The sequence below is a fragment of the Leptosomus discolor genome, chromosome 2, assembly GCF_034619465.1.
Source record: "Leptosomus discolor isolate bLepDis1 chromosome 2, bLepDis1.hap2, whole genome shotgun sequence".
NCBI classification, from domain to species: Eukaryota; Metazoa; Chordata; class Aves; order Leptosomiformes; family Leptosomidae; genus Leptosomus; species Leptosomus discolor.
The window spans coordinates 44,248,966-44,273,222 of NC_141392.1; the positions used below are offsets into that span (position 1 = coordinate 44,248,966).

Sequence of the window (24,257 nt, forward strand, 5' to 3'; positions counted from 1 at the left end):
ACCCAGTGATTAGCAGTTACAAGCTGAGACTTCTTTTTACTATCCATCAGTGAAACTGCATCGTGCCCTCATGATTTCCTGTGCTGCTGGAGGGCTAGATGTCAAACAGGTACAACCTTTTCCAGTGGATGTGGCACTGTCCTGGAGGATACCTGGGACATAATCTGCCCTAAGACAGACTGTCTTTGGAAATGGTGGACGCTACAGATGATATACACCCTTGTGGTCCCATCCTCACATTTACCGTGTTGGGGACTTGCCTGCCAGCTGGCAGTGTAACACCCAGACCTGTACCTTTCCCTGCCCAGTCCCTGTGTCCCCAAGGGGACAGTTTTAGTCAGCCAAATTGCAGGGGCACAGATGGGGTGACATGAAACCCACATATGGACGAGACACTCCTCACTCTCTTTCTAACACTACTCAAGGGCCAGCTGGCAACAGAATGCATGTGAATTTAAAGATGGCAAAATAGCTTTTCAGAACAGATGAGGCAGGACACTAAAGAATTTTATTTCTGGACATCCTCCTCCAGACTTTTAATAGGTTTTTTCCTTTACCCCTTGCAGAGGACTGCTCTGTATGCCACTGTATCCCCCCTCAAAAAGTAAATCAAGATGCTGAGATAGAAGAAAAATGCCTATCTTGCTTTTACTAAATTTGTCTTTTCATTCTCCCTTTTGTTCATTCATTTTACTGTTTCATAAATTCCAACTAGAACCACTCTTCCTCCCTCCCTTTCAGCCAGCCTCTCTCCCAAGGCATTCAGAAGCAACGCAAGGAAATCCATCTCCAATGCTACTGACAATGCCATGACCCACATGGATCCCCAACCCACCCTTCTTTTTCCTCCATTATGGGTGAGACCAGTCTCAGCTGACTTCAGATACACGTGGTAGGGACATCTAAACCTGAGGTACTCACTCCACTTTACCAGCCAAGGCCATGGAGAAAAACAGGCACTGGAAGGCACTACACACCCCATGTAAGGTAGAGGCCTTAGATGATGTGCTCTTCTTATTAACTACAGCTGCTTGCACTGGGTTAGAGAAAATCCACCCTAGCAGAGGTAACACCTTTAAATAGCCTGTCCAGACCACTTCAAAAGTACTTTAAGGCTTAAGATGCCTGTGTGCAGCTAGCTAGTTAAAGGGTTACCGCAGGACTACAATGTGATACTGATAAAAACCAAGGGTGGCATTCATCCTCTCAGTTTGAGACATCTGCTGTGCAGACTTATATATCTGAGACAGTCATTTACACTTTCTGCATAGTTAGTAGACAGAAAAAAGACATTTCCATAGCACGATTTATCTCCTCCTAAAGTAGACGGTTAAAACAAGCCAGATGAATCACCCTTTCCAAGTGCTTGTTTCTGTTCACCAACTCTAAACAGTCTGGGGTGACAAGCTCAGAAGTAGGTGTCTCTAGTGTAGGTGTCTGAAGCTGGGTGAGATGAGTCCCACGTCTCCACCGCTGCTGTCAGGAACAGAGAATAAAGCCATCACAGATAGTACTGGTAGGCTCAGAGCTGGGCCCCACCACACAAACATATTTAGCTGTCACCAATGAACTGCTTTAGCTGTTGCCTTCTAGTCAGCAAATGAGTGAAATAAGTATTACAAAGTGCTGGGTGCCCTTGTCAACCCTTCTGAGTGAGCAAGTGATCCTCATAGACTAAGGTCCTGCCTATTAGGGACTGAAACATGTGCCTAATGATAATGCACAACTCTACCAGCTTCCCCAGGCTGTGAATGTGCTTCAACCTAAGCATATTCTTAAACAGCTCTTTAAATCAGGCTTCTGGAAAAAATTCTGAAAAAAAGGGAAGAATCCTCACAGGTCTCTGTGTCAATAACAAATGAGCCACTCAAGGCATTTCCATTCTGCCAGCCTCTCAATGTTTTGTAGCTGCTTGGGCATTGCACAGAACAAATTTGTAGAGCTTGCAGAACTATTATATGCTTATCATGAATAGGGGAGAAGGAGCTGAGGCAAGTCCTGCAACACAGCGCCTAAGCTTCAGCATGGTTAGAGCTCTACAAACCTGTGACGTGCAGGGGGATCGGAGCTGGATACTAAACGAGGTATATTCTCAGAACCTTGAATGCTGTATGACTTGCTCTTCACTCAATAAGTACTACACAGAGAAATCAGTGGGAGACAATTAGTTCCAACACACCAGTTACAAACATACCTAAGAACACACACGACTTTCTGGACACACAATACTATTTGCCTCAGTAGCACACTCCCAAACTCCTCAAAGTCTTTTTATCCCATTCCTGTCTGCCACACTAGCTGTGCATTATTTAGCTGTCCAGGATTTTTGAGCAAAGCTGTTAAAAAACAGCTGAGGCATCATCCTGTGAAGAGAAGGTGAAATGCCAAATCCACAAAGTGATTTATGTCTCTAATTGCCACTGTAGTAGTCTAAATCTGAAATGTCAATATTTATCCAGATATGTTGCTCCGACATTTTCTTCACAGTTGGTCAAGTTACAGAGTGAGGTCTTAGGGACTCATCTGTCACCTGGCAGATCACCTAGTAGCTAGTGTAGCTTTTTCATGCTATTGTCAATGATGACCTCCCATTTCACAGGTCATCCTATAGTAGGTTTTAAGGAACTGTTAATGTTTCATTTTGGAAGCCAGTAATCTCCATATATCAACGTTTCCAAAAAGCCTAAATCTCTGCTGCACAGAACAGTAACGAAAGCACACACAGCCTAACTTCTGCATCAAGGGACATTCCCTCCTTCTCCAAATTAGCTTTAGCTTTGCCAAGGCTGCTTGCACCAGCTGTATCCTCCTCCGAGTCCTACTAGAGCTCCTCATATGGCCAAGAATCTGTTCCTAGGCATGCCTAAGCACCATGACTCCTAAGCATATTTGTGTCTCTCTTACATCCAGACCCTGTCAGGATTCAAAGACATATTTGGGAGTTTCCATCTCTCATTTTAAGAGTTATATCCAAGAAATATTTTCATTCTGTATTTGAAGTAGCCACCGAGCTACTGAAGAGGAGCGCACACTCCACCTCCACTTTTTGAAGGAAAGGGTTCAGCCACTTAGCTGCCAACTCAACTCTGAAATACAGTGATAAGTGCTAGAGAGACTGAGCAATAGCGAGGAACGGGCATCCTAGCATGGCGTAAAGCACAGGACTCTGCGTGGCATTACCTGCTGGGCAAGCTAGATGATTCATCCTGCAGTCTCACTGGTGTCTTTTGATGGGGGTCAACACGCACATCGCTAAAGGAGATGCAGTTTCTCTTTCTAGGTTTTTAAGAGGCTTCTGACAAAATCCCACTCCAAAGGGCCTTACAGAAAACAAGCAGCCAGGGAAGGTGCTGGAATAGATAAAAGGCTCAGTGCAAGACAGGAAACCAGTGAGGATTAAATACAGCAATGGGGGAAGTAGCTGAAGCTCTCCAAAGGTCTGCTGTGGGACCTGCACTCTTCACCATAACCATAGGTAACCGGAACAAGGGGGCAAGCGGTGAGGTGACAGTTTCCTAATGACATGAAGTTAGGCAGCTCAGCAGGGGTAAGGGCCAGCTGTGAGGGATGACAGGCTATGTGACTGGGTCATAAACCAGCAGATGGAGAAGTGTGCCAACAAAGAGCTGCAGGTGGGAGTAAACAACCCACATGCCGCAGAGTCAGTGATGGGCTCTGGCCATTGCCACCAGGGATCCTGAGCCCTTCACAGGCTGCTCCACAAAAAAGGGCAACTCAGTGTTCAGGAGCAGCCACAAAAGCAAAATAGTTGCCAAAAATTACTAGGAACAAAGCAGAAAACAAACAAAAATGTTGTTTCCTACATCTGGGGAAACTGCCGTTGTCAGCACACCCACACTGCAAGAGATGTATCTCAGGCTAGAAAATACACCTTCCCGATCAATTCCACCGAGCTGGAGACAGGACCAGACAGACCTTTGGTTGGGCCCCATATGGTGGCTGTGCATGTGATTTTTGAGGAAATTGCTTCTGGGTTCCTACAGGAAAGCTGTGAGTCCCCATGATGAGTGGGAGTGCAGCACTTAGTGTTGCAATGGCTTTGGGTTTGCGCACGTTTCCCCAGACGGCCAACCATGGTCGGTGTTGAAGGTCTAACAGACTAGTATTATATTTTTAAATGAATACCAATTAATGCATTGTAATGGAAAAATGACAAAACCCCATAAACTTCTATTAAATCAGTTTTTAAATAAGAATATTTGGTCAAAATGTCATTGCACATATGGATTTTTAGACACTACATGGGAAATTAGAAGTTTAAAGCACTTTCTTTAAACATTTTGCTTTTACAGTGACAGATAAAAATAATTTTACTTAATTTGATCACAGAATGGCATGACTAAATTAAGAATAAATAATAAATCAATACAGTAGGTAGTTTTAAAATCCACAGTATAAGTTATTTAAAAGAACAAAACCAGGGTATTAACCTATTAGGTCAGAAGGTCTGAATTTGCTTGAGGCTACAGAATAAGGGATGTAGGTATCTGAAAATGGGGAAAACTTCACAAACACAGATTCAAAGGAAGACAAATGCATTCTGAGTTCAGACCCTCTTTTGCTATTGGAATTAATAATATAAATAAATTAATCATACAAAGTAAAGTGTTACGATAATCTATGCAGGATATTCAAACTTGCCTGATCATCTCACCTTAATTTCAGCAGGGTAGGAAATAAGTCTATTGGCTCACTGGCAATCAAGATGATTCTCCTGTCCTCTTGCCTGTGGAAATCTGTCCCATATCACCGATACCATGAGATCATCCATATAGCTTAATTTGTACCAAATAGGTGTAAGTTTCTTGTAATAGGTACTCCGAAATCCTAAAGTATTACTCAGAGATTTAGTGTTTTCTATCACTAATGGTTATCACATGTTAGTTCATGTTTTATTCTGTGCTATATATTATACCTAAGCTTACTAAGAGTTGGAATTAAATAATTTGCATGTATTTGCTGAAGATATGCTAAATTCTCCTCCTCAGCATACATATGCCTTTCTTCCTCTGCCAAATACTCCAAGCAAGGCTTCCTGCAAAATATATATTCTAATCCCTGTTAGTGATACAGAGAGAGACGAAAAATTAACTCCATACTGCAGCAATTTGGACTTTAATGCATTTAATTTATCTTCAGAGGCAACTGCTTAGAAATTCTATTAAAGGGACTGCATTCGAATAAGCCTTATTAAAATATGATATTCCACTTTGAATTTTGTGGGGTGGGGATTTCCTCTAAATACTGGCCTTTTTATAATTAATCAGAATGCATGACTGGAGTCCAGAGTGAAAATGGAAGATACTGGGTGCTTATTACAGTATCAGCATTGTGGCACTAGAAATTAACAACCATAAAAGCACGTAAAGAATAATTCTGATTAGGAGATACATACTCTTGATAGTATGGAAAAAGGCTGGGGTTTTTTTGTTTGGGTTTTTTTTTTTTTTAATTGTTTTGCATTCCCTTCTAGAATAAAAACTGTTCTGAAGCTTACGGTGAGTTCCTTGGTGAGGTCACTGGGAGTTTCACCATTTACCTTGAGAAGACCAGCATCTTTGTGGAAGAAGAACTTCCATTAAAACAAAAATAAGCTATGACCAAAACTGTATTCTCGGCAAATTCTGATCAAATACTGTGTAAATTTCACCCTGAACAAAGGTTTGAGAGATGATTGTCTGTTCTGGTGAAAAAACCAGACTGGATTCTCTACAGGAAAATACTGTATTAATTAGCTAGGTGTTAGAGTGCCACGCATCTTTCTTGAGTAATTGTTTTATCTACAAGGGAATTCAACTACTTATAGTAATATAAATAGCACATTTACACCAGTACGTATATACAGGTATTTACATTAAGAGGCAAGTGAATTCATGCTAACTGTGGAGGCTATGTTGACTGCATTTTATCAAAACCAGGATGATGTTCTTTCTCCCTTATGGAGCTTTCCAAAATTCAGAGCTGCTTGGCTTTCAAGTAAACATAGTTTTAGATAGATGATTTTGCTATAGCACATTAGCTTCTTGCATACTGAATTCTCACTCCAATTGATTGCTCTTTTAGAAGCCAGAGTTAACCTACTATTGAACCTCAAACACAATGCTTTTTTTAGGTCCTAAGTTCAGAACAAGATAGTTGGAGCATCTGTTCTCTGTCAACCAATAACTAGATATTAGTGTGGACTTGACATGGACTTGAGCATGCTCACAGTGATTCGAATAACACACATATATGCAGAGAAGTCCTCATGTGATTTGCTGCTCAAGGATCTACAGGGGGAAAGAAGAGGATGCCTCCTTACCTCTCATCAGCAAGCTCAGCAAAAGCTGGGTCTCCTTTGACAACAAAGCTAGGTTTGGCTAGACCCACATTGGCACTAAGGCACTCAGTATAACTCCGAGCAAAAATACATTACATGCAAAAATTCTAGTTTCTATAGTTTTTATTTTCTTTCTGATACTTGCCCCTTCCTCTTTTCAGTTACAAACCTTTTGCAAACTGCTGTTCCTCACTTGTTTCAATCACCTACAGAAGACAGCCCCTAAATACAACACTATCCTTGCTGAGACTTGCACTAGGGCATTTGAGGTGATTGTGGAAAAGGCACTTCTAGATTACACTTCCTCACTTCTGTATTCTCCATCACTGAATTACAAAGCTTATGGGGCTCACAGGATTGGTGGGTTTTTTTTTTGTATTTGAGGAGATTTTGGGGCAGAAATTGTGATACTGAGCAAAATGTATACCAATCACTTCAAGAAGAGTCAACATAAAACGTTTCTATAACCAAAGGGTACTAAATACCATGGCGAAATTCATGCCTCGAGTAGGACTCACAAAATTTCCAGCCTAGCAACCCCTGCATTATGCCTAGGTAGAGTGGATCCAACTTCCTGGACCTGTGCAGTTAACATTGGAGGTGGTACCTGGCTTCTCCAAAACAGGGTGCCTACACATTTGGTGGGCAGCTTTGCCTAAAATTTAGCAAGCCATCTCTGCACTGCTAAAAACATCTTGTTTCCTGTTGCCTTTGATCTTATGCTGCAGTGGCTGTCAGCAAAACTCAGTGAAGACTACAAAGTAAATCTACTCTTTTATTGGCCAAATTCCTGCTTCTGCAGGATGCTATCCAGGTCTGCAGTGGCATCTCATGGTTTATAATTAACAAAGATTAACCGGGCTGTGGACTAAAGGCTGGCAATGGTACTTCAGCCAAGTGCAGGGAGCCGCTTAGTATATAAGTGAATGTGCTTTGCTGAGTATAATGTGCTAGGAAAACTACAATATAAATAATGCCCTATATGAGGCTTATAACTGGGAAATTGCTGGGGAATACATGTTGAGCTATCATAAACATTTATGTTGAACTACTAGTCTTTTCTGAACTCTGGTTCTTATACTGAATTGCTTCTATTAAACTCTGGCTCTTTTACTGAAATGCTTCTATGCTACAAATCTTACTGTTTACAGTTGTCAGCCATTAGGAAAGAGGGACAACATTTCTTTTACAATAATTATAAAATGAAAATAAGTAGACAATGAATGATGCATTCTGGTGACGTAATATCTATTTTTTTACTAGTTCTTGTTTCAACTTCTCATGGGAGAAATTGATAATTAAATAGATGGACTAGTAATCTGCTTATTTTTTCGAGAGCAAATGCCTAAATTGATTCAAGATGACTAGAAAATGCACCTTGCTTCATTTAGGGACAAGTGGGTGAAATGTAATGGTCCGTGATCTACAGAAAGTTTGAGAAGATGATCCAATGGTTGCTGTTATTCTTAAGTTCTGTCACCGTAAACTATTGTTTGTCCATAGTGTGTAGATATTGGCTCATTTCAGCCACTAAAATAAGGAAGCTTGGATAAATCTTTAATAACTTATCTTTCTGCTTTGTGCCGCATTAAAGCTCCTGCTCTGGCATTAGTTTAGTAACATCAAAATGATCTCATTTTATTTCTGTATCATTTGGGGATGGGACATACAGTGCAGAAGTAATGAGTCACCTCCAAACCTATAGCTTAGGAGTTTGCACAGGCAAGATGGTATATGAAATAACCAGTGGGACACGATCAGAGATGAGCTGGCGGGAATCCCCAGTGAGTAAGCCTAGCACAGCTAACAGTGGCTCATTTTGAGGCTGTTTAAAGCCTCAGGAAGCATAGTGCCATTTGGGAAGGGAGCCAGGTGTTATGCAACAAGAAACTCCTCACGCCTTTGGAACAAGATCTTGGTTATCTGCTCAAATACACTGTTGTGTTAACTGAAAAAACTACAAGGTACAGGAGAATGGGGCAAAAGTTGCTCTGGGGCAAAGCCAGAACATAATTACTGCCTATGTGCACTTAACAGTCAGTACCCATAGTAAACAGAGAAGAGGGTTCCGCTTTTCCATCAGGGGAGTAAGTCACATTGACTTTACCCTGTAATAACAGAGTGCACGCCGGCAGGTACCACGGAGAAGCAGACACACAGCAAATTCACACCCCCATTCATTCCTGTCGCTGCTCGCAAACTTGTTACCATTACCTTCCATCCCAGCTCTCGTCAGGAGTGAGCAAAAGCTGCTACCACAGCTATGGAGCAAGCACAAGGCGGGTTTGATGGTCTCTGCCCTAACAGTGAATGTTCACAGTGAAGACTGTCTTCTGTGCAGAAAGACAGACTGAACAAAAGTGAGTATTTTGCAATTACTCCACGCAGAAGCCAGCATGCATTCCTCGCAATGGCCACTTAGTGGGGAGGCACACACAAACCCACAGCCCTGGCTGAGCCACCAAACCACCAGCCTCTTCTGTTCTCCAGCTGCTTCTGTTTTCTAGAACGCACGAGCACTGCATATTTCTACAATGTACAGCTTTCACATAAAAAAGACGAGTGGGCATAATTCTTGCTTCTACAGATGCTAACTCCTGGGTGAGATTTTCACAGGATCTGCCCTAGTACAAACAAGCATTGCCTGACTACCAAAACCTTTAGATGCCACCAGCAGAACACTGCTAGTAGTTACACAGCATTTATCCAGAGATATATTTTTGCAGCATTTGAGCTTATTTCCCAAAAAGGAAGTTTTAGTAAGAACCTGAAGTCACTGATTTCAGTAAAAGGCAGCTTCTCCCACCTCTATTGCATCCATTCGCGGCAGTGCCCTCCTGTGGCCAGAAAACATGTGTGGGAAGTTGGGAGGTCGGTTCCTATCTACCATAGGTCTTTACTTGCCTGCTCTATGAAAAGATGTGATGTCTGTTTTTAGGCAAGTTGCTTCATTCTGCAGTTTCTCAGCTGCTCCATCTGCAAAATGAGGATAATAAGAATCGCATCTCTTAAGGAAGCAGACTGCCATTCATGAAAGTTTTTGCTGTGCTTGGGATCTTCAGTTTCTGCTTGCTAAAGAAGTGAAAAAGATTTATTATTAAAGGGATTACAGTGTTGATACGCTTGTGATGAATTCCCTGCAGGCATGCAAATATATTAAAGTCCAAATTAATTTCTCATTTGTACTTGTACAAATTCCCTGCAACTCCAGTGATGCAGACAAGGCTACTCCAGCTGAGCACGTGGCAGAATCTGGTTCCACACCAACTCACTTTAGACATTTATGTGTAATAATTTTATGCAGAGAGGTGTCATTTGCCTTATAAGCAACTTTGAATATCATCAGTCAGTCTTCCTGACAGAACAGCGCAGAGGAAACATGCTACATCGTCAGACTGCCTGGGAGTAAGTAGCTCTAAGTAGGGGCTAATTAAGTGGAGGATGGGCTTTCTCTAGCAAGGTGGTTGTCCTGCAGCTCGTCATGAAAGTTTATGCTACCTATCTCTGAAAGATCCCAAGATGCAGAGCAGGGATGGAAATATTTACCTTCCCAAGGAAGGGAAGTCAGTCCTCAAAGTACACTGTGCTTTCATGTACAAATAGGGTGAAACCAGCCAGTTGGCTGGTCTGAGAGGAATGGCCACTGTGGTATGGATGGAAACTGGTGAGAAAAACAACAGAAAAATGAACAAGCACAAATCAGGCACCGAGCCTCCATTTCTCAAAACATGAAGTGTGTGCAGTGGTACCAGGCACAGAAAACATGGTATGGTTACTGCCTGCCTGAGTGATGCATGTAGATACAGTTGTCTTGAAAAGTGCTGGTACAGCAGGCTTAGAGCATACTGATGATTCAATCTCTGAAATAATTCGAAATGGCAGTCACGCTTCTGAAGGCGCACAAAGTCCTTGTCTCCCTTTTAAAGCAAAGAAGCTACTGCACCGACAGGGAAACAGAGGGAATGCTGGAAGGCTTTACAGCAATGTATATCAATGAAAGGCTCCTCTTGGCTAACCATCCTAGAGTGAAACATATTCCTAGTGGTTCTGCCAAAGATTCTTGAAATGGTGGCTGATAGGAGAGAAAATAATCATAACTACGAAGCAGCGAAAAGTTTTTGCTGCCTTGCTCTTGCAGCATTGGCTCTGCCTTTGCAAGGGACCTGGGCTACCAGAGAACTTTAGGAAAGCAAATCTTTGCCAGAGGTATGGCAGCCAGACCAAGGGAAGCAAGCAGTCCACAGTATGGCCACTGCCTCACTTATTTTTGCCTATACCTTCATCTTGGCTTTTTCATACGGCTCTAAACACCAGCTGGCAAAATTGATCAATATTAGTCTGAAAGGAAATGTTGTCAATTGATTTGGAAAAAGCAGCTCTCAAACAAAGCCAGTCTGTTTCATTAAAAGCAAACAGCAAAGGAAACTCTCACCTGCCTCTGTACAACCTCTGGGCCCTACCATACACCATCAAGGTGATTTAGATTTTGCCACTGATGATAAAGGAAAAAAGAATCTGCAGTAAAGAAGCTGAAGTCCAACTAGGTCAACAAAGTCCCTGGTGGGCAGCAACAAGGTATCTGAGAGCTGGTATGCAGAGCAGGCATGGAAATGCTTGAAAGGATTCAATTTTTTGGCACAGGGAAAGATTGCGCTGCTTCTGTTTCTATATAAGGTAGGTAATAAACTGTATTTGAACTGGTAGAAGAGGAAAGAGATGACCCACATTTCAAAGCTGGAAGCTGGTGGGTTATTATTATTTATGATTCATAAAGCATGTGCAGTGCACCAAAAGAAAGGAAGACGTGCTCCCTGCCCATAAGAGCCTCCAATGTGAACCTGGAGAGAAACATTCTACTGCGCACAGGGCTAATTCCAAGGGCTTTTTTTTAATTCTAATTACAGGGTAATACAGATCAAGTCTGCTGCTCTTTCAGTCAGGAAACTGAGATCCCTTCTATCTCTACAGCAAGTGGTTTTTATGTTGGGGGAATGCAACAGCTGTATTCTCCATGAACGGAATTAACAACCTTCAGGTACTCCTGATTTTCCACTTTTACTTGCTGATCTCAGTTCCTTTAGTTCCTCATGGGCATTTCTGCATTTTCTCACTTTCTCTTCCACAGAGCTATTGCTACCATTTTTTCTTTTCCTTTCTTTATTCCCCAGTTTTTCAGTATTACTTTCTTCTTCTGTATGAGCTTTCTGTGCAGTTTCAGATTCATATTTTACCTCTTACTGCTCATTCCTTTTTTTTGGGTTGTTCTTTCTCTTTGCCTCATCTTGTTCATCCCTTTCCGTCTCTCCTCCCTCCATTCCTCTCAGCCAACCCCATTCTCTTGACCAACTACCACATCCCCCAGCGGATCCCCCACACCAATGGCTTCCTCTTTGTCCTTCCTTCAGGAACTGAGCTCCATATCTACCCCTCAGATGAACCCCTCTTCCTGACTTTCTCCTGCCTCCACATCACACCCTCCATCTCACCTGCTCTGCCTCTCTTAGGACATGGCTTACAGGTTTCTACCCACAACTGCAGCTCCTTACCCCAGATCTCCCCACCACCTATGCCCAGAGCTTCAGAGCTCTCTGGGAAACCCTCCCGAGCACACCACTGCCCTTTTCAAGGTCCCCATCCATGTTCTGTGAAAAGTCTCCAAAGGTCCCTGCGGTTCCTGAAGGTCTGCCAACCCCGCCACTGCTGTGGGGCTCCTCACACCCCTCCCAGCCACAGAACCCCAAACCCACCACTACCATGCAGCTGGATTACCAACTAAAGGTGAGGACAGATGGTTGGGACGTGGGGCTGCATTCCTCCCATCGCGAAAGTCAACTCTGTCCAGCAACCTCCCTCCCTCCTGCCAGGGGTCCCAAGGGTCTTGGAGGCTCTTCCCGAGCCCCGAGGGGAGCTCCAGGAGAAGAGCTCTGCTTCTGGAGTGCGAGGGGAGGAAAGAGCCGGAGCACAGCGGGGCAGGGGACAGGGGTGGACGCCGGCGCTGCCCGGCGGCGGGGGAGCTGCGCGACCCGTGGGCGGACGGCGGGGCCGCCGCCCGCCCACGGGTCGCGCAGCTCCCCCGCCGCCGGGCATCACCCCGGAGCATCCCCCGCCACGGTACCCAGTTTCCGCGGAGCATCCCCCGTCGCGGTACCCGGTGTGGCCCCGGAGCATCTCCCGTGACGACCCCCCTCCCCCCCCCCCCCCCCCCCCCACTCTCCCCGTCCCGCTCCCAACGTAGCCTTTTACCTTCCACTTTGGTGAGGGTGAGGACGGGGCTGTTGCAGGCGCTGAGGGGGGCCACCCTGGCCGAGTGCTTCTTCATGGCGAGCCCGTCGCCGGCGGCAGCTCCCCGCCGCCCCTCGCCTACATCCTGACGCCGCCGGAGCCCTCCTCGGCGGCGCTCCCCCGCTACGGCTCCCGGCCCGCCGCCCTCTGCCGCAGCACCGGGCGGCGGCGGGGGCTGGGGCTTGCCCGCCCGCTGCCGCTCGGGGCTGCTGCAAGCCCGACGTCACCGGCACGGCCCCCCCCCACCCGCCCCCAGGGCTCCCGGGGCCGCCCCCCGGGTCGAGAGGAGGAGCGGGGGGGCGGGGGGGGGAGTGGTGGTTCGGCGCCCGGACGCAGCGGTGAGGGGCGCTGCCGAGCCCCCGAGGTGCCTGCTCCGGGGCCGCGGGCGCCTTCCCGGGCAGCGCTCCGGCAGAGCACGCAAGGAGCCCGGACCGTAATGCGGCTGCGGACACCGCTGCTGCTCCCCGCTGCTGTGCTGGGGCTTCCAGGAGCCAGCCGGGCTCCTGGCCCCGGGGATTTCTGCTGGCGCTGGGCTACCGCACCGCACAGAAAGGGCTCCTGGCTTTTCATGGTCTGCTTCGTTCCCTTCTCACCGTCTTACGGGAGAAGATAATCTACACTCTCCAAACCATTATTTTTTTTTTTTTTCATTTGCTTGTATTATATCCCTCCTCCACCCTCCTTCAAGTCCAGTCACTATTCTGGGTCGATTTTCATCTGCGCCTTCAGTAATTTCTACCATCCTTTCCACAGCCTTTCCTGCTTCTTGCTGTGTCCTTTCTAGGAAGGAGACCAAAATTAGACACAAGCATTCAAGATGAGGATACACCATTGATTTATCAATAATATTCCAACACTTGCAGTAGCATACTCTACAGTTTTCTTAACACAGCTTACCGACTTCTTTTTGAGGCATGAAACAAAATCCCTCCATAACTACACGCAAGTTAAATAAAATGTGGTATTTGGCAACTGGATGCTGCTCGTGTGTAGCAACTTTTTATGGTGTTTTTTTTTTTTTTCAGGAATAATTTTAAGACCTCCAGTCATGACATACCAATAATGTGTGGTAGCTGCACCCTTCTCTAGTATGCAGAAGTCTAACTGGTATTAATTAACAAGACTTAATGCAAGTGGATCCAGGAAAGAACACATCCTAGTGCATGAATATGAAACATGTAAAAAAGATTATATCACTGTAAGCAAAGAACCAGGTTTCGCATGATGCTGAGCACTGTGAGCTCAGCACCCTTTACTCCTAATGATTTCTTTTGTGGACATGAAAATACTTAGCACATTTTACCAGGTTCAGATACGAGATGCATCAGCACACAAAGACGCAAATACTCAACATTTCTTAAGATTTGGTCAAATTAAAATGAGTGTACTTTGCAAACAAGACCAGGCAGCCATCAATACTCCACAACCATTCCAAAGTATTTGTTAATTATATAAATACTAGCTATTGAAAAGCAGCCCTGACAGATGGTTTAGTAAACCATGGGAAAACACCACCTTACTTGTGCTGGCCAGACAGCTCTTTATATTTGAGGCGAGCTTTCTTCGTGGGTCAGATCCGGACTGTTAGTTTGCATAGGTCTCACCTGGTGATCTGCAGTCTGATGAAACTCAGGGGCAGTTTGCCTTTCTTATGCCTCTTTCGTGTCAGCCTTTGGGATGAGCTTTAGAAAAAAAAATCATTAGGCTCCTTTCAAAGTAAATTCATGTGTTCAGGGCTAAGACCACAAAAGCTTGGATTGGTCAAATGAAAAAAAAAATGAAAGGCTTTCTGGGCCTTCTTAGAAGAATTAGCTAATCCATTCAGCTTCCTGTGATGTTAAAGACCATAGGCATGTTGGGAACTGTTGGTCCACCTTGTTTCACTGCACTATTTCATCTCAGAGTCCAATTAGTTTCTGATCTGTGAAAGAAGTTACATAAAAAGAGGCAGATCTCACCTCGGATGGTTCTGTCCATGAAATATTTTGCAATCTCGCAGTGCCTTTTATCTGAGGATTTCAGAGCATGTTATAAAATATTAATTCATTTTACACTGCTTCTGTGAAGACACTTCAGGCTCACTGGTGAGTAAAATACAGCCACAGAATTTAAGTGACTCCTTCAGATGCAGATCACCAGTAACATCAGAACTCAGATAACCCTAGCTGGCTCCTGCTCTGAGCTTACCTTCCAGGATTATCTGAGCCTCTGCTATATAAGCAGCAAACTACTAAATCAGCATTTTATCTCCAAATTTCACCTACTTTTCCCAGAGATAAATGGCTGTGCAATGCAGGACAATCCGAGTTCTCTACTAGCTATATCTTGTAACCAATGGGACATTCATAAGAATTAGAAGTATTTTTATTAAAAAGTCTTTGTCACTGGGCACTTATGCTCTTTCCTTTCTGCAAGGTTTATGGTCTCTTATTTTTTAAAGGAAAGACATGGTAAGTACATTATTTCACTTGGAGGATGTGCTGCTCACCTAGAGAATCTCATTGAAAACTAGACTTTTTTTTTTTTTATGCATGCTATTTTAACTCTGCATATTGCAAGATTTGTAGAGTTGTTAACATGTTTCAGGCTTGCAATGGTTTATTTAAGCCTAGTACTCCAAATGTCAGAGACTTCTATGGCAGTAACTGTCTCCTGTGGCTGGCTGGACCTCTACTTGCCTAGATGAGGGTGGTCCAAGTGAACTGCTTAGCAGAGACTGGTGCACCTCTGCCAGTTAGTGCTGTGAGAGAGCCAGGAGGTACCTAAGCCTTCAAACCTCCTGTCCTCCTTCCTCCTCTGACAATGCCTTGCACAACCACAGCACTCAAGCCTCCTCCTCTCCTCAGTGTTCAGTTTAGTGACCCTAGAGAAGCCTTCAAAGACACCGAGGACAATTAGTACCCAATTAAGACCGGTTTCAAATTGGGGATAGGACATCCAAGCACTTGTGGGTTTTTGGAAATCTTTTGCCCAATGATTGTATGAGGTACAAATAATTGGGGCTGGTGCATTCTGATACAGCTCTGCTCGACCTTGATCCCAGAGCACTTTAACTCTGTGAGTCTCTGATTTCTCTTGCTGCCCTTACAGGTGCACACACTTACACCAGAGATCCACACTAGGCCCCTGTCTTACACTGTGCATAAAAATACCAGCCACATATCACAATAACAAAAACTTGTGTTTATTTAATGAAGACTAGGGTGCCTGAGGACTGTATTCCAAGGGCTCTACAGTGAGAGCTGCATTTGGCAGCAGGCTTGTTACTTTCTGTAACTTGTATCACGCTGCAGCCTCTCCCCACTCCCTAAGACTTAACGCATTTGCTGCTGGATTGCATTTAATTTAATTTACAGTAAGCATCTTACAGTATAAGCAATGCAAAACTGATGCACTCAGGGTAAAATTTCAGGTCAAATTTATGGCTTTTTTCCTTTAAAACATCACTCCCATATGCAGGAGGCAATGGAGGAGAAGCTGGTGGATGTCTGGGCTGCAGATAGCTTACAAATGTGGAGAGGAAACTCTCAAAGCTTGAAAACTGGAGAAAGTAGACTTTCATTTCCGATCAAGAGGAAAGATGCTTCATGTGAAAAGGGCAAGGTCGGATTAAAAATCCAGGATGAGATAGTCACAATTTTCCCAGTTTGAAGGAACTGGTTTAGTTACAGTCAGTTACCCTTTCTTGTTTTAGATTAAGAAATTATACTTGTTGGGTTGTGGTTTTTACACATAAATCTACATACAAGTGTGCTAACACCCAGCACCATACTGCTTTTAAGCTCATGTATCATCACCACTTTTCTGAAAGATTTCTTATTGACATAGAAAGGTAGATTCAAGACAAAACTAAATCCTCATAGTTAGTGTGCTACAACCTTTGACTTTTATCCTATTAGCTAGTTTGTTTAACCAACATGAAACACACACCCAGTTGGTAATGTGCACAGTTGGTATTTTTCTACTTCAGACATTTTCGTGTTTAGTGTACTCATTAATAGGACATTTATTAACTTAAGTGCTTGCCTTACCACTGAGGGCAATAATTGTTGTGCTTAGCAACCCTAAAGGAAATGGAGCCTGGACTTTTACTTGTGCAGCCAATTTCCTAATAGGCTCCATCTCACGCCAGAATGAATTAATCTGCCAGGAGTCAAATACATGCATGAAACCTACACTGCCCGCAATCTGTCAGGAACAGATCGTCCTTTCCTCTAGTTTACTTGAAGTTATTTGGGAATATTCTCCACAAATAATTATTAGTCTGTTTGTGAGGAGCTTGTTCTGCTTGAATGCTGTGTGAGGTTTTTTTTGGCTACCGTTTAATAACTTTTTAATCTGTTTTTATTCTCCAACTTAAAAAACCATAGATGTCAAAAGCACATTTCCAACACAAATAATAGCTATTTTGGAAGTGATTGCTGTCCTGCAATCATTCTGAAATCTGCATTTAGATGTGCTGTCTGGTGACCATCCACCACTATTCTGTTAGCACACCTCCTACAACAACCTCCACTCAGAACAAATTCACATTTTTGTCAAATTTGCATACAGTCTTTCTCTGAAATATTAGCCTAGCTGTAAGAACGATGTCTCTCCAATCTTCCCTTATTCCAAAACAGTTCAGTTACTTTCAGTATCATGTCTTGAATTCACAGAACAATGCAGTGAAGGGAAGAGGAAGGATTAAAACCTGTCTGGCTAGAGGTGTTTGCCAGATGCACCGAACAGAGAATGCAATGGACTTACTGCTATACCTGAATGCCTTCTTTTCAAATTTGATTAGATATACAGTGCCACAGATAACAGTCAAATCTGAGGTGTCCATAAAAGCTGCAGACTGTGTATATGACCATACACCCAACAGTTCCTAGATACAGATGCGAATTCCTGGTGAGAATATCTTCCTCACATTTTTTTAACCTTCTGTTTGTAACTGCTGTAAGCATTACTGGAGGAGACAGCACTGATGAATTTTATTTCCAAATCTCATAAAATATTAACTGTTTCCAATATTTTCTGAGAATACTGGTGAATTCCACAAAACATAAGAAAAAAAGCTAGTTTAAGTCTCAGAGTTTCAACACTGGACTATATAACTTTAATTTTCAAATTTGTGCTTTACCATTTTGACAGGAAACATTGATGTCTTAACCATACTTTGGAAGGGAAACATTTTATCAATTTTTATGTTACTTTGAATTTTAAAGAAAAGTTAATGCAGTGCCTATGGGCAGGTATGGGATTGTGAAGTTTTGTGAATGAAGCCTTCCATTTACAAGGGAACCAGATGTTTGTCAAGATGCTTCAAACCTGTCTGACACTGCCGGAGGTCAAGGGCATCCCAAAGCAACTCAATCTGTCTTCATTGCCTTTGGCAACACAAGGGAAATAAGCACTGGTATTAGCCCAGGGCAATACTTCCTTAAAAATGGACATGCAGGAGAAATATGACACAGACTATTCATTTTCTGAAGGCTACTGTGTCTTCTATGACCAACAGTAGATTAAGAACAGGTGTTTAAAGGTGAATGGCCCACGAATACAATGCAAATTCACATGGCTCTTGTCACAAGTACATGATGCCCACGTAGCTCCTCCAGTGGACTAGCTCTACACCTTTGCCTCTCTACAGGTGCAGTTTAAGGGAACTGCCCACTTTTTGGACCAGCTGGCTGAGAAACAACCCATCATGTAGCGATTGTGATTGTTCAGTGAAGCCACATGCAAGGTTTGCTGTTAGGAGCTGTGACCTATAATGAAATATAGTGATCAGACTACCTAAATATATAGCATTTTTTTATATTAGTGGTGGGAACACAGGAGTAACTGAAAAGAAATAAACCAATAAAACACTTGATATGCCCATTTGTCTTCCTGCAGCTTGTCTTCCCCTGGGAACTCCAGCAGGCTCAACAGTTTTGCCTGGTAGAAACTGCTCTTTGCTAGCTGCTCCTGACAACTCCACCAACCCTCCTTCTGTCTCGTCACTTTTTAGCCATTTCAGATGTTGATTCCCAAAGCTAGCAGTTCCCTGTACAGTTGTGGCTGGAGACGAGAAAGTAGTGTTCTCATATCCTAACAGCCGGGCAGCTTTTCTAATGACCCTTCTGGGTTTATCAGGCAATTGCTTTTCCTTGCATATTTGCATATGGGATGCTGTCTAACTATGAGACCTTGATGACCCCAAATCATACAAAATACATCATTATGCCATCAATATCAATAATTCAGTAACAACTGTTTCTTAACCCTCTCATTATCTAGGATATATACAGTATTAAAAATAACTGGGCACCACCTCTACATTCTTTACCACCAGCCTACTGCTGGATGGTTGTCTTTGTAAAGCACTGGATGCGAAGTGCATTTAAATGTAGTTGTGCATGTTTTCCGCCATCAGAAACAGCATGTAAGCTGTGTTAAACCTCTACTGCTGTAACATCCCAGCTTAGGAGGACCTGGCTCCTCTAGTAGAGATGCAAAGGCCAGGAGACCATGTTTAGCAGCAGCCCACACTTCCAGCATTGTAAAAAATCAAGTGACAAAAACCTGAAGTTGGAACATATGAAAACAGAATTAAAAAATCTAAAACCTAAAAACAGGATTAAAAAATCTATTGTTCATACTCTGGCTCAGAAAGAAATAAATTCAATCTGTGAAGCAGGCTTTTGTCATCAAAGAAAAGGTTCTTTCAGAATTGACTGAGCAAATAAGCATATGCACCTGGCCTCAAACACATAAGCAGAGACCATCAGAACTGAAGACAGACTCACATTTTTTTTCTCCTTCTCACCTGAATATTTGCAGAACTCTGCACTGCCCTTTCAAGGAAGGAAAAGAACAAAAAATTACATGAAAAAGGGACATCCAAAGATCTTTCAGAAAATAACAGTAAAGACACTTCCAAGCAAATACTTTTTGTATTTCAAGTCACTCTTTTTATGGACGGTGCTCTGGGATGAAAATCACAACATCGGTCAAATTTAAGTTTTACTGCCAGATGCCTGAACCAAAGATTAGGTAGGATGTAAGCACTCCCAGGCCTGTGGACTGGAGAGTGTTTCAGCCTACATAAGTAACTTGCCAGATATTTGTCAGGAAGAAAATTGCTGCCTATCTAAAATCCAAAGACACGTAAGAGCCAGCAGGTCCAGACCAATTCCTGTGTTGTCCTTGTACCACGCAGACTAATTTTAAACACTTTAAATAATTACATTTTTCCTATTCTTCTCTGTATACTCTGCATTTTGTCTTTCTTCTTACATTTTATGTCAGTATTTCTTATATTCTTTTCTTCTTTGCATTGTCTTTTCCTTTCCTCTTTCATCTCTTTCCTTTGTCAAATTTCTCCCAGTGCTAATGCTAAAAATCTTGCAATATGAACTGAATGCCATATCCACTTACAAAGTTACACAGTCAAACAGAAAAAACCACTCGACTGTGGGTTCTTTTGGATTCTTTTTTTTTTAATTGTTCATGCCCATCACAACCCTTAATAGCTAGTACTGGGATTTTTGGAGGTGCCTTAGACCTTGCAGTTTACAGCTTCAAAGTAAATTCGCTGTAGCTGTCCAGAAGCTGCGCTCCTCTCAAGCTCTCCTACCCTTTGCTCTGTGATTTTAAGTTTCTGCCTGTGCACACTACTGGTGCTATGTCCAGAAGAATTCAAGATGAGGATGAAAAATAGTGCCCCTGGCACAGCCTCTCCCCAGATTTTCCAAGTCTGCCCTGCTTCCTTACCGGAGCTCCAAGCAACGCCTGGCAGAGCGAGCTTCCTGGTTAATTCTTGGGAAGCAGCGAGTGAGATCCCAGCAACAGGTTAATTCTCCTGGGACCTCTTGCTGAAATGCTTAAAGTAAGTAGCCGTGTTGACTGCCCTCAGAGAGACCATTCAGTTTGGCACACTGAGTTCCTCCTTCAAGTGTAGATTTTATTTAAAAGGCATTATATGGGATGAACCTTTTAGCACCAAGCGCTTTGCAATTATATCCTCCCTACCCTGCAATCCTAATCACTCCAGTCTCCCACTTTTGGAGAGGCTAATTGCTTCTTCTTGAGCCCACTGGCTACTTCTCTCTTTTTTTGGGGCTTCTCCTCTTGCTTCTTTCAACTGCTATTAAGTGAGATATTAGTACCGTTGGGCCCCAGCTATTTTATTACGAGACAGCAATATAAGCCTGCTTCCTAGAAGAGTATCTGCCTTCAGATACTGGGAAAAGGGAGAGAATGCTGGGGCGGGAATGCCTGACTTAAAATCTGAAAGTACCTACTGGTGTGTGCTATGAACAGTGTCCAAATCAATTTCAGGCTCTGCCATTACCGTGACACAGGGTGTGAGTTAAGTTTCTGCCACAACTTACTCATGAGTACGCTGGGACATAACTTAGCTACTTCCTTAATGTGCTTTTGAGATCCTATGCTGAAAAGCCCTGAGAACAGCCAAGCATTATTGTTATTAAATACTTGGAGTATATCTAACAGGCTTACTATTTATAATTTATCACCTTTATTTAATAAAGAGGACGAATTTATTACTAGTGCAGTGGGTGAATGTATTATTACTGCCATTTGGCACTAGTGCAAGAATAATTAAAATCTTTGGCTCATACGTTAAATCTGAGTTTTGGAAATGACAGTGAAACAGCATTTTGTAGACCAAGAAGTAGCTCTCAATATTCTAGGTGTTCATAAACTGATTCATAATCTTATATATCTTTATAGAGCGAATGTTTTTAACCTCACAAGTGCATTGCTGAGCAATACAATGTCAGATGAAAACCTGCAGCAAAGGCATATTGCCTCATATTTATGGCAAACACCACAGAGAAAGTTTAAGTCCCTTGGGTTGCTTCAAGGCCATGGGAGTTTTGATCAGAGAGCAGGTTAAAGATGGGAAACGAGCTCAAGGTTGTGGCTGGGACGTTAGGAGGGTTGCTCTGTTGCTCTGGAAAGGAGGTAGTTTATATGAAGGACAATGGATAAAGCCAGAAGATTCTTGGCACTGTAAAACTAGAATAATTCCATAGATTTCACTGCAGCCATATCAGATGAATGCACAGGCAGCAAAGAGTATAATCTACCCCAAATACCTTGCACTGAATTCAATCTTTTACTTAGACTACAACATTATGTTTGTAGTAGCCCTCAAAAAACGAGTCTGAGGAAAACTGCAAGGTTTTTTTCCAACAGAAATACTTTGAATAAACAAGGCAGGATTGTAAATTATGTTCTCTATTTGATGAATTTATTTAGTCTAAAATAAGAAAAAAACTTGCAGGTTTTTTTAATTCTTCAGATTGGAAATTCAGTGAATATCAGCTTAGCTCTAAAATTTTTCATACATACTGACCAGGTATTGATGAAAAAGTCTAACAGATTGCCTTTGATTTCAGCAGATGTAGGGGAACCACACCCTGAGGGTCTCTGAAGCAGGTCAGGAAAGGACCAGGGAGAAAGTGATGGTTTCTCTTAGTCACTCTTGTGCTTCTCTCTATTTTTAGCTGGGACTATGCTATGGCACACAAACTTACTACAGATATCTTCTCCCCCAGCCCTGGGCACAAGGTATGTGAGCTGTTTGTGGAGGTTCTGTATGATACACAACTTTTATCCTTTGTCAGCTTGATTCCTGCCAACTTTTATGAGTTTGCAATTTACATATTGTTGCAAAAAGCAGAGATTTCTACAGTCCTCCTTAGAATGGCCATTGGTGGATCCTGTCTGTTTTTCTCTCGCAGTATGAGAAGAAAGCAGGTATAATGGGTTCTTGCTGTCTCTTGTTAGCCAGTAATTGCTAAGCCTGCGCAGATTTTGTTAAAATAGGCATGATGATGTTTTAAAATGCTGGAGTAGAAACATCAAGTTTCCTGCTTACATGACAATGGCTGTGAGCACTGAAGATGTGTCATTCTATGCTATAAACCCTGTATGTTACACAATAACAAGACAGGTCTTTATAAAAAGACCTGCTGCTGCTTATCATTAATCCCTCAACTTCTAGACTGGATTTGGTTAATGCTTTTGGGGAATGAATCTGGATCATTAATTAACAGTACCAGGGATATCTCTAGTAAGATTATGCACATGGTTTTACATTTCCATGACTCAGTCGATTTTCTTTTGAACTAATGGGAAATTTGCCATTGCACTCAATGCACTCAACACCAGAACTGTCACTGCTGATAAAACAGTAATAATAAAACATCTAAAAATGAAACTAAATTTTAAAAGTAGACAAAAATATTAGCTGATAGAGTAGAAGGAGGGAGGGTCATGATATACTATGAATCCATAGGAAAGCTAAAAGAGGGCAAAGCATTAGGCAGAAATATCCAAGATAAAGAAGGAAAGAGAGGACCACCAGACAGGATAAGCCAAAGACAAATGGACAATAGTTCAGGCAAGCACCAGAACAAAAATACAAAACACACTTGGAATCAGAAATAAGAAGAATATAGCGTTAATTCAGAAAACCAGAAGCACCTGCCTATTGTGAGGGAAGTCCATGTGTGTTTCAGACAGAGCATGGGAATTCAGCAGACCCTGCTCCTTTCAGCTGGAGTAAAAAGTAGGCTACTAAAAGCAGAGATTTCTATTACAAGGAGGCTCCTTGTTCTATAATGTGTTGTTTGGGGTTAACATGTATCCTTGTGCAGAGACTTCCAACTTGTTCTTTAGCTGCAGTTTGATCCTTTCACCACAGCCACCAGGACAAATTCTTTGGAGAATCCAGCTGATTTGTATCCCTCCTGTCACACAAAGCAAACCTGTCAGAACACAGGAGTGTTCAATGGATGGCACATGGATACGTAGTAGAAGTAGTGGGGAGAAGACTGGCACTTCATCTGAGGGTCCCCTGGCTAGTACCCTGTCCTGGTTTCGGCTGGAATAAATTAATTTTCTTCCTAGTAGCTGGTATACTGCTGAGTTTTGGATTTAGGATGAGAGTAATGTTGATAACACACTGACGTTTCAGTTGCTGCCAAGCAGTGTTTATATATGGTGCAGAATAACTCCTTTGGCTGGTTTGGGTCAGCTGTCCTTGCTGTGTGGCCTCCCAGCTTCCTATGTACTCCCAGCCTCTGCTGGCAGGGCAGTAGGAGAAGCTGAAAAGTTTTTGACTTAGTATGAACACTGCTTAGCATAACCCTGGGGGAACATCAGCTTCTGGTGTCACCCACAGTAGGATGAGGAACACTCTGATCTTCACTAGGAACTGGTGAGATGCCTGGATGATGGTAGGATAAAGGACCTGAGAGCGAGAGATGGCCTATCCATCTCCCTCTCAACTGGCAGGCTCCAGCCTCCCCACTGATGGCAGAATCACTCTCCTGAGATCTGGAACAATGAAACTTTCCACCTAGGGTGCCTGTTTGTGCTCCTCTTCCCTCTCCCACCCCCAGCAGATGCAGGTCTGGATCTTAGGTTAAATTTCCACTGAACTGCGAAGCAGCAGGAAAGGAGATTTATATGCTGCACACCAGCATTCCCTCAAGTGTATATAAAACATTATTATAATTCTGTCCTAGGGTTCTGTTGATATTAACAAATCACTTGAATTTTGCTCTAAGTAATTAAAATTACAAGTACCTTTTATTGCAGTTACAGGCAGGAGGCAAATGCGACTGGGGCC

At 42.9% G+C, this 24,257-nt stretch overlaps 1 protein-coding gene across 2 annotated transcripts in view; it reads right to left on the reverse strand.

The window, feature by feature from the left end:
- SLC35F3 (solute carrier family 35 member F3) overlaps positions 1-24,257 on the reverse strand; it is a 182,286-nt gene that overhangs the window by 56,126 nt on the left and 101,903 nt on the right. The window contains exon 1 of one of the 2 annotated variants that reach the window (XM_086460989.1): positions 12,584-12,659. The exons of the other annotated variant lie outside the window; for it this stretch is intronic. Within the exon in view, the coding sequence (XP_086317115.1) occupies positions 12,584-12,659 (76 nt within the window). Of the gene's footprint in view, positions 1-12,583; positions 12,660-24,257 lie in introns of those variants that run through there. 2 annotated transcript variants of the gene reach the window in all.